Consider the following 10,213-nt stretch of genomic DNA (forward strand, 5'->3'; position numbering starts at 1 on the left):
CAAGTCTACAGCCTTTAAAGAGCACAGCATTTACACAGCATCCCATGGGAGTGTCTGAATCGAGGGCCTGGGGCCAAAAGTGCATGATATGCATTGACACTGTACAAATATAGCCACTGTATGGAAACATGCGGGTAGTATTAAGGTCATGCTGTTTGATGGGAGCTTTAATCCAAAGTGACTGCTACTACCTTGAGTAAAAATAGAGAGAAGTGAACGTGTAAGAAAGTGATCTGTGTGTGATGTGTGCACTGCAATTTGCTCTCTGTAATCACCTGGAAGAATGATTCTTTTTTTTTTCATTCTTTCGTTCAGTAGTGAAGAATTAAGTAAAAATCAATGCCCTCATCTAGGGATGCTCAAATCTGGGAAGTGGATATGCGGCCAAATCTGGGAAGTGGATATGCGGCCAACGCTGGCCTAGAATAGGATTTGTTTAGATTCCTACGACAAAAATGTACCACTAAAGTCGGAGAGACAGTGCTATTCATTTGGCTTTGATACATGGCTGAGAATGAAATAATCTGAATTGAGATAGACCTACTGGTTTTGTATCTGCTTTTAGTATACAAAGATTAATGTAAATATTAACCTTTGCGCAAGGATGATGGTTTGTTTTGGCCAGGATTTTCAAACCCAATTCCACCCAATCTATTTGTCTTTTTTTCCAATAATGTTCTGACCTCAACCTATCTAGCCTGTAGATGATTGGTAAACCCACACATATTGGCATTTGTGCTACATTAAATACTAAAAAGGAAATTGTATCCCTAACCCCTGGCATCATGCCCTGCTCTACACACGTTTGACTGACAACCCTCATAAACGGAAAGAAAGAATTTGTCTGATAAAACAGGCTTTTATGTTTGTGGCAAAGCAAGTATCTTGTTTGGCAATAGCAGGTGTTATGGCTGAACGTATAATGGTGTTTCTCTCCACTTCTTTGGCTCTCCTCCCTGCAGAATTGTCATTGCGCTTGGAAAAACTAAAGTAAAAGAGAAAAGCTCTCTCAGGGCCATGGCTTGTCCCTTTTGGCAAGGACGTGTCGTGAATTATTGAGTGAGATGGCAATAGCATACATAAGTAATGGCATAGAGTCTGCTTATAAATATAAATACTTAACAGGACGCAAATAAGGCCTTTAAAAGTGAGGCGTTTTAAAGTATGAATGAAGGGTGGGGGGATGGGGTACACACATGTGCTGACCTCGATGAAAAGATTTCCATCTTTCAGAGAGATGTTAAAGAAAGAGAGAGAGGACCTTTGCACCTTGTAGTTACAAGATCCATCTCATATGCAATGCATTTGTGAGTAGAAGTGATTCATCTGCGTTCCATTTCAGCCTGGTGCTACCATTATGCCTACGGTGTTGACAGTGACTTCAAAACCCTGTTGTTGTTTTTCTTAAAACAAGAAAAAAGATGGAGAGAAATAGAGTAGAAAATTGCCAGCGTGACAACTTTCCCTCAGCACTACAGAAATATAATCCTCTCACCAGTGCCTTTAGTAACATCTTGCACAAGGTAAGGAGGTTGCTATGTTCCTTTTCTAAGAGAGACACACAAAGGACGAGGTGTGAAAGCAGGTCCCTTTGCATTCCATTCTAAACACTTTTGATCCCCACAATGCCTCTCTCTGTCTCTCTCCCTTTTTGATGGATCAAATTAGGCCGGTACACAGCAGTATGCCGTCACTGCTTGATGGTTTAAAAAGAAAAGAAGAGACTTTCTGACACTGGCCCTTGTGTTTTAGCTTACAGCGCAACTTCAAGGTGGAGAGAGTAGGATGAGAGAGTGAATAAGTGTGTTGGAGAGAAGAGACGACTCAGTGAGGAAAGACAGAGAGAGATGGAAGACCAAGAGAGCGAAAGAGACAGATAAGGAGAGAGGAGGCAGGTCAGTGTATCTGTGTACGCGTGTGTGCGTGTGCACGTACGTACAGTACTGTACACACACAACTGATAACACTTTGAATTCAGACAGATCAAAGGGGAAGAGAAACACAAGGCACCATGGGAACTGAACAACATCAAACTTCGATGAGGCAATACAGTGTGCGTGTGTGCACGCGCACCTGCATGCCTGGGGGTGTTATCTGTACAGTAGACACTGTACAGATAAACATGTATTTACATCGATTCCGTGGAAGAAGTTGTCAAACACACCTAGGTTCCCTAAGTGCCTTCTTATGCCTTGATATGCTGTGGTTCGAGTTGCTGTCTGCACAGAATGCAACAGTGTCTTGCATTGAACAGATCACGTGAATTATGCCACATAAAAGAGCATTACTGGCGAGAGAGAGAAAGACATATCTTATCAGGTAGTAACACCCACGGTGTAATCTGTTCATCTGTGATAATCATCTCCTCACCACAGGCCAGGGCTTCTGAATCCACATGAAAGACTGGAATGGATCATCGCGGTAGTTCAGGCAGGCACGGAAGTCAAAGCGCTCATCCCACGCTCATTCGCCCTCAAATCACGTGCACAATCCTTATTGTTTCAATAGTCTTTTTAAGCAGACTAATACTCACTCTTTCATGCTATATTCTCAGAGCTACTGCATCTTGTCAGTGACCAAACTCCGTCGACCTATCCAGTCTCCAGTATAATGTTCTTTAATATCTGTGTATCTTAAGTTCTGCCCTATGAACTGTTCTTTGTGTCTATTGTCAAGTCCATGTAATAACTTGAAGGGGGGTTTGTCATCTCAGAGTCTGTCATGCTTGCACAGATTGTTCTGTAGCATCTCAGGAGCAGAGCCAAACCGCCAAATACAATGCAATGTCATAAACGATTTTATCTTGATTAAAGTGTCTGACTGAATAACAGATGGGTTCAGCAGGCATACAGTAGGTGCTGTAAATTGTGTCGGAACAACGTATATTCAGGAGGTATAAGACCACACCTGATAACAACTCCTCCCCCATTCACCTGACACCAATCTCACCTGATTTCAATCTCACCTGATAACAACTCCTCCCCACTCACCTGATTTAAATCTCAGTTTTAAATGACAGTTCAACCGAGAGACTGAGCACGCTGTCGTTCCCAACATTCCTTACAGCACCTATCAACTCAATCATCTCAGCTCCAGAGCCCCGTGCCTTCCATCAGACAGGAGTCAGGACCTGATCTGACAGGATTCGATCTGATTCTCCTCCTGCAATGGGGCCTGCTCCAAAGTCTTATTTATCTGCCATGACAAATATCAATATCAATACATATTATTACATTCACGCCAAATATCTGTATTCATGTTGCAAAGTCTCTGATGTTGAACTCCTCCCTCATTCACCTCACAACTCTTCCCCAAGCTCTTTTTCAAGTACATATTTGCTAAAAGGGAACTAAAGTAACAATCAATATGTCTACAATTTTATCTCTTTTATGTTTGATTCTGGGAGCTATTTTAGCCTTTAGCTATTTATGTGCCAAGTTTGTTTTCTCCACAGGTGGAAAGTCAACTTACAGTGTATATTGGTCTGTAAAGTAACCCTTGGATCGATTTGAATGCTAATGGAAAAGTAACTGCAGTATGATGCACCTAAGGGTCAACAAGGACACCATTACCAGCTAGTGCTGTGTTATTGATGCAGCTATTGATGAAACTATTAAGGGGGCTGGGTATTTGATGAATGGGGTTACGTAAACATAGTGATCAGCAATTTAGTCCCACACACAGCCACAGCAATGGAGTTTAGACAGTGAGAGAGTGAGAGAGACCGATCTATGTGAGATGGATGTACTGCATTTCTCTAAAGATCATTGTATCAGCCTTTTTAATTAAATCACTCCATCTCTCTCATCCCTACAGTTTATGGTCTCTCTCAGTTCATCCCTCCAGCCATCACCAATGTAAAACAAATGCTGACAGATAATGACAAGTCTCTCTGTCTGCAGTGATGATACAGTATAATGCATGAATGCCATCAGCAACATCGACAGAAGTCTTAACCATCTGTCACATCTAATCAGAGAGCATGCTGGGACATGCCTAGCATCTGAGTATTTTTGGCAGTAATCATACAATCAACCTACCTACATCGATATAATGATAATAATAATAATAATAATAATAATAATAATAGCTTGAATTCATATTTGTATTATATAGCTCTTTATGCACCTATCAACACGGTCAAGAGTTAATTTAACTCTGAAACTGAAAATTTTACCTTTTATGCATCCTTATGGGTCCATTATTTACACTTTAATTGTTAAAATAAGACCCTGAATTTTACTGTGCAACTATCGATCTACAATACATAACTACTGTACTTTCTATTTTGTTTGGATTTCACATTTATTACTATGCTTTAGTTTAAAAGGGACACATGTACAGATAGTTGGATAGTATATTGTTTGACTGATAGGTTCTTGGTTTACTTGGGATCCTAGTTTCTTGGGTCACTACGCTGTCTCTCTGCATTACTGTATATGCATGTATGTGATTACCTGCCTAAGTTGTGACACCGGCAGTCAAACGGTACAGTGCATTCGCAGCATACAGTAAAAGCCATCTCTATTGATCTCTTGCTGCTTTTCACTTTGCTTACATTTCCCGACGGCATCTGGTTTCAGTCACACTCACATCCGCTACCTCATCTCCCCTCCTCTGTGTGTGTGTGTGTGTGTGTGTGTGTGTGTGTGCTCTATTTTCTGCCTCTGTGCCTGGGTGATCCTGCAGATGCAAGGTTGCCCTGGTCTCACATCATACCGCTGCTCTCCCGGGAGGGCTCAGGGCCCAGGCCAGGGAGAGACGATGGGCAACACAAGTGGGAGCGTTTAGCCAGTCTGGAGAGGCGGATGACGACGCAATGGTAGAAACTGAAGTAGCGTGGCGGCTTAAATGGGTTTCTCTCTCTCTGTGTTCCTCTCGGTTTCAGCAGCGGGTCTCTGAGGATATACTGTGGCTGAATGTCTGACTCGCTCAGTCGATCACGGCTGAAATATATCTTGCCGTTTCAAATGGCTGGGGCACTTCAGCGAGAGACGGCTGGGGATACTGAGGATGAAAGACTGAAAGAGGAAACAGGGGAAATCTCTCTCTCTCTCTCTGTGTGTATGAGCATTGATGTATCTTGTGCATGTGTAAATGTGAATGTGCATATATGTGTGTTTGTGTGTGTACAGTATGTGTGAATGTGTGCATTGATTATAATCTAATCATACCTTGAGTACCAATGTTCTCTGCCCTAGTGACCATTATCTGTTTTTCACCTGTTCCCTCTTTCCTCTCTTCCCGCACAGTGTTCCCTCCATACCTTCATCCATCCTTTTTCACTGTACTTAATTACTTCCATTCCGGCTCCACTGTAGCCTACTTGGCACATTTGATTATATACTGAAATGTAATCCATGTACCACAATAAAGCCACATTTTTTAATTGTTGGTTGACAGAAAGTTGACATCTTTTCAACCGTTTTTAAATTAAAATACATTGTTAGATGAAAAAGAAAAGAGAAGTCAGTCTCGTCTAAAGATATCTGTTGGAAAAGGTTTTGAAGTTCCATCACAGATGACAACAGCATGTCACTAAAAGTGATCGCATCCCACGGTTTGTGGTGACGCATTTTGTCTGTTGTGTCGGCCTGTCACAGCAGACACCAGTGAAAGAAAAGTGATGATGCACAGATGGATTGTGGGACAAAAGCAAAATGTGTCTATGACCCTGATCTAGGTGATGGTCTAGGTGGTACTTTATGTTTCACTCAGTCTGCACTGGCTGTGGGGGAAAAAAAGGGAAAAGCTATTTCAGAGTGATTACATCACCTGGAAGAACCCTACCTGTGTGAATGTATATGACATCCTATACATAAGGTATGTTAATTTGATATATGATAGGTTTGTTACTTGCTTGCAACTCCAGTTATTATAATACCTCGACCGTTTACCGTCATGTTGTTTGACAAGTGTTCATGGCACTTGCTCTGACCTTGCACTTTGTAAAAACATCTGCTTAAATGCCTAATTATAAATCATAAGATTGATTATTCATACTTGTGGAAAGCAACCATTGGCTTTTCCACAGCTAATCGGTTAGTGTCAACCGTCTAACTGCAACACCTCAGGGTAGTTTTCTGCCTGTGATGCATGTCTCTCCCTCTCTGCTCTCAGTTCCTGTCTCTCGATCGTGAATCGGAGATGTACAGAACCACAATGAGATCATGAGAAACCAGGTCATAGACAGGCTGCTACCAGAAACCTAGACTGCCGTTACATGCAAGCTATATCTGTTCACCTCACACCAAAAAAGGAAGTCTAAATTTATCATCATCTTCATCTTAAGCAAGACACATACAGTATTTCCACAGACTGGACAAAGCCAACATGTCTCGAAGAGTATAACCCTCAATGTGTGTTTCAACGTAGAATGTAGACTCAAGAATCAAGAGAGGCAGTTATTCTATCAAACCCCCCTTTCCTCCCAGCTGAATTGCCACTGCACAAAAAAAAGGTGAAATCATTTCAAGTTCCCTTATGTCCTAAGCCCGATCAATCAACTTATGCTAATACAGAGAGCAAAGACTAAAGTTGTCAGAAAATCGGTTATAAAATAATGTCTTATTTAAAACATTCGTCATCTCTGTTTAGTGGGTGTTATGGGCTTTTATTTTAATTCTCACTGTAAATCCTGGAGATGTCATTGAGGGTGGTGTGCTTATTTGTGTACTTGTGAGCAGGGCTATACTGTGTGTGTGTGTGTGTGTGTGTGTATATATATATATATATATATATATATATATATATATATATATATATATATATATATATATATATATCACAGTATGATTGGAAAACCAGTCAGATTGAAAAAAGGGCACTCGTTTTCACTGATGGAGGCGCGCCGTCTGAATGGGACTTGAGCCACAAGAGGCACCACCGAGCAAGCTTAGGCGAGCGAGTTGCCGTGCTGAGCGTTGCGAAGTCACCTACAGCCGACTCAGCGCCGTCCGAGTTATGTCCCGATAGAGACAAAATCGTAAATCCTTACCCCCCCCCCCCTAGTCTCGGTACCTCCGAAACGTCATTTATTTTTTTATATATATATATACACACTACTGTATGCATGCAGGGTTACATTATATATTGGCGTGTGTGTGCGTGTATGCATGCTCACTCACTGATGAAATTCGTCTGGCCAGTGTAGATGGTGTACTGAAGCTCGTAGGAGGTGACACTAAACTCGTCCTCCGACGTCCAGTGGACAGTGATGGTGTCGTGCGACGCTGTACACAGCTCGTCTCTTATGGACGGTGGGGTAGGAGCTAAATGTTCAGGAGAGGAGATGGAGACCTTTGAGCGTACAGAACTTTTCAGATACCCCCAGAAATGTTTGAAAATCTTCCAAATTCAAATACATTTAAATAATGTCCGATATTCAATATGAACATTTTAATATAATTAAAGATAAATGCATTCATACAATTTCCAACGTACTAGACAACTAAAATAGCAAAAAATTACATGGGTACTGTAAATGGAATCTGACAGAACTCAACTAATTGATGTATAATTAGGTTCAGCCAACTCTTTATGGCGGACTTGAATTTAACAATGGAGCTAATCAACTTATGGCTTGCAGGTAACCCATGCCATATAACTGCTGCAGAGTGTCATGAATCTGCATGGTACTACAAAGTTTGTGGAGCTCACTCTGGTGGAACCAATGTGTCACCAACCTTAGAAAAGTCATTGTAAAAGTGACTTTGTGGGTGTTTTCATGTGTTCAAAATACGCATTTATAAATTTTCACATTATTACACTCTTACCCTGGTTATCAGGTGATCAGAATGTGTGAATATTTTTCATTGGTATAGCTCAGTGGTTCTCAAAGTGGGGTCCAGGGACCCTCAGGGTTCCTTATGGACCCTTACTGGTCTCTGAGAGAGCACAAATGTAACCAAGTGAACCCATAGGGGTCCATTTGGTTCCATTTATACAGTCTCAGAGTAATGGTGGTCCTTTAAATTAAAACATTTGAGAACCACTGGTGCAGCTCATTACCTGTAAGGTAATCTAGGCCTTCCAGAATCTTCTTCTCCCGGGAGAAGTCCAGGGCAAAGTTATCAAACGCCTCGTTGAGGTTAACATCAGGAATCAGCACCTGGGAGGAGGCCGTTGCCATGGCAACCCTTGAATTGAAAGTTAAGAGAGAAAGAGACAGCCAAGGGATGACGCAGAGGTCAGGGGAAGGATGGAGAAGTGAGAGGGGAGAGAAAAGATGAGAAGAAGGGGAGGGAGGGGGTAAGTGAGAGGTTAGAGGAGGTGATGAAAGGAAAAGGCCGTAGGAGAGAGGGGAGGACGAGGAGAGGTGAAGGGCATAAAGAAAAGGATGTGAAAAGGATAAAGAGGGAGACGTGGTGGCAGGGAAGGAAATGAGTTGACAAGGGGAGAGAGGTGGGATACAGTAAGGTCAACTGTGTGCGTGTGTGTGCGTGTGTGTGCGTGCGCGTGTGTGCGTGCATGCGCACATTCACTGTAGCCACCACCATGGTAACCACCCTCATTAACCAAGCCAAAACCTCCCCTTCTCTCTGCAAGCTCAGGAAACTGGCCAAACAAACAAACAAACAAACAAACAAACAAACAAACAAACACACACACATACACGTCTCCAAACACACATGGTGTTTCCCTGGGTCGTCTGGGACGGCTGTGTGGAAAGTCATACTTTGTACGACAAAGAGCAGTCTGTATGGCAGCAGCCGTCCAAAACCACAGCCTTGGCTTGGCCGGAGAGCAACGTGCTGGAACAGAGCAGAGCTCGCGTCCTTCAGTGAGACTTTTGTTTCTCGGTGAGGCGAGACTAGTCCATCAATAAATAGCTTGGGCGCACAGTGGAAAAGACCACTGAGCGGGCCAAAGCATAAGAAAACAAAATGCTACGCTAAGCCTACAGAATCTGCCCACAGACAGTATTTCCAGCTTCTTAGGCTGAAACTCTCTTAGTGGAGATTTGGACAGTGAGTTGGGATAACAAAGTTGGGCGAATGGAAGGAGAGGGAAGAGACAGGACTTGTTTAATTTCCCTTTAAGCTTGCAGTAAAAAAGAGAAAAATAACGCAGTCTTAATTTATCCTATAACTCAGACAGTACAAACAGTCGGGACCCAGTTTAAAGAATCACACAACCGGGTACGGTGTAGAAAAATTATAGTGAGTGACGAGGATGGCCAATGTCACCCACTGTCCCACTGTGCTGCCTTGTAGTAAATAAACAGATTGCACAATTAGCTGCTAATGGGACCGGAGGGAGATGAGATTGCTGCTGAATCTAAACGAAGGCTGTGTGCCTTAATAGAACAGAGAATTCAAGGCCGGATAGAGGGATGGAATGAGAAGGAGAGAAGGAACTTTCTTACAGTGTATCTCCCGTATTTCTGAGATGTGTGTATTTGTATCAATTTGCAGATATACAGTTTGTGTGTGTGTGTGCATCACCGACCTCTCTGCCACATTGCGAGCAGTCTGGAGGAAACGGGCGTGGTCGTTCTCCTTCAGGCTGTGTTCAGCCTGTGTGATGAGGGCACTGGAGCGCTCCAGACACTGGCGGCAGTTGGCAATCTGCTGGGCGAGCTTACGCAGTTTCATTACCTGAGATAAAACAAAATACACATACACATAGATGGTTACCTTACTATACTGTACTTGTGGGGCGAACTTTGATTTCAAGTACTTTCATTTTCTGACCTCACCTTCAACACTACCTGCTAGAAATGCAAGGATACAATAGGCTCTGTGCATAAGTGTAGTCCCATGGATTGGCTCTGCAGCAGAATTGAACTGGACACACATTCTTATGTGTTTCTGGAAATAGGTATGCCACTTTCTGGAAACCCAGGACTACAGTTATGCATAGAGCCAATTGTTGTTCACCTCCAGGGGTTATGAACTGACCTTACCTCCAGTAACCTCCATTCCATCCACTACTAGTGAATATGTGATGAGCCCATGAAAATCACAGTGCCATGAAAATATATTTAAAATGCACAAAATGAGAATTAATGCGTCTAACTCTGAGGGCACTCACTCTGTTCATTAATAATTTTAATGCTACCATGCTTTTGTGGGCGTTTGTTTCCGGAGGCAACATTCAGTCAGGCTCCCAAAACACTGCAAAAATGCTGACATGAGGTCAGTTTTGCTAAGTCAGCCTCAGTTGACGATACCTCCACTTCCTCCATGAAAAACGTTATCATACTGTAAAC

At 42.5% G+C, this 10,213-nt stretch overlaps 1 protein-coding gene across 4 annotated transcripts in view; it reads right to left on the reverse strand.

The window, feature by feature from the left end:
• The window catches only part of mid2 (midline 2), a 181,180-nt gene that overhangs the window by 19,637 nt on the left and 151,330 nt on the right, over nt 1-10,213 (reverse strand). For all 4 annotated transcript variants that reach the window (XM_080416093.1, XM_080416094.1, XM_080416091.1 and 1 more), the window contains 3 exons: nt 9,451-9,599; nt 8,011-8,138; nt 7,128-7,271 (listed from right to left, as the gene is read on the reverse strand). In XM_080416093.1, the coding sequence (XP_080272219.1) occupies nt 7,128-7,271; nt 8,011-8,138; nt 9,451-9,599 (421 nt within the window). The remainder of the gene's footprint in view (nt 1-7,127; nt 7,272-8,010; nt 8,139-9,450; nt 9,600-10,213) is intronic.

The sequence above is a fragment of the Gymnoscopelus braueri genome (assembly GCF_963280865.1).
Source record: "Gymnoscopelus braueri genome assembly, chromosome: 20".
Classification (NCBI taxonomy): Eukaryota; Metazoa; Chordata; class Actinopteri; order Myctophiformes; family Myctophidae; genus Gymnoscopelus; species Gymnoscopelus braueri.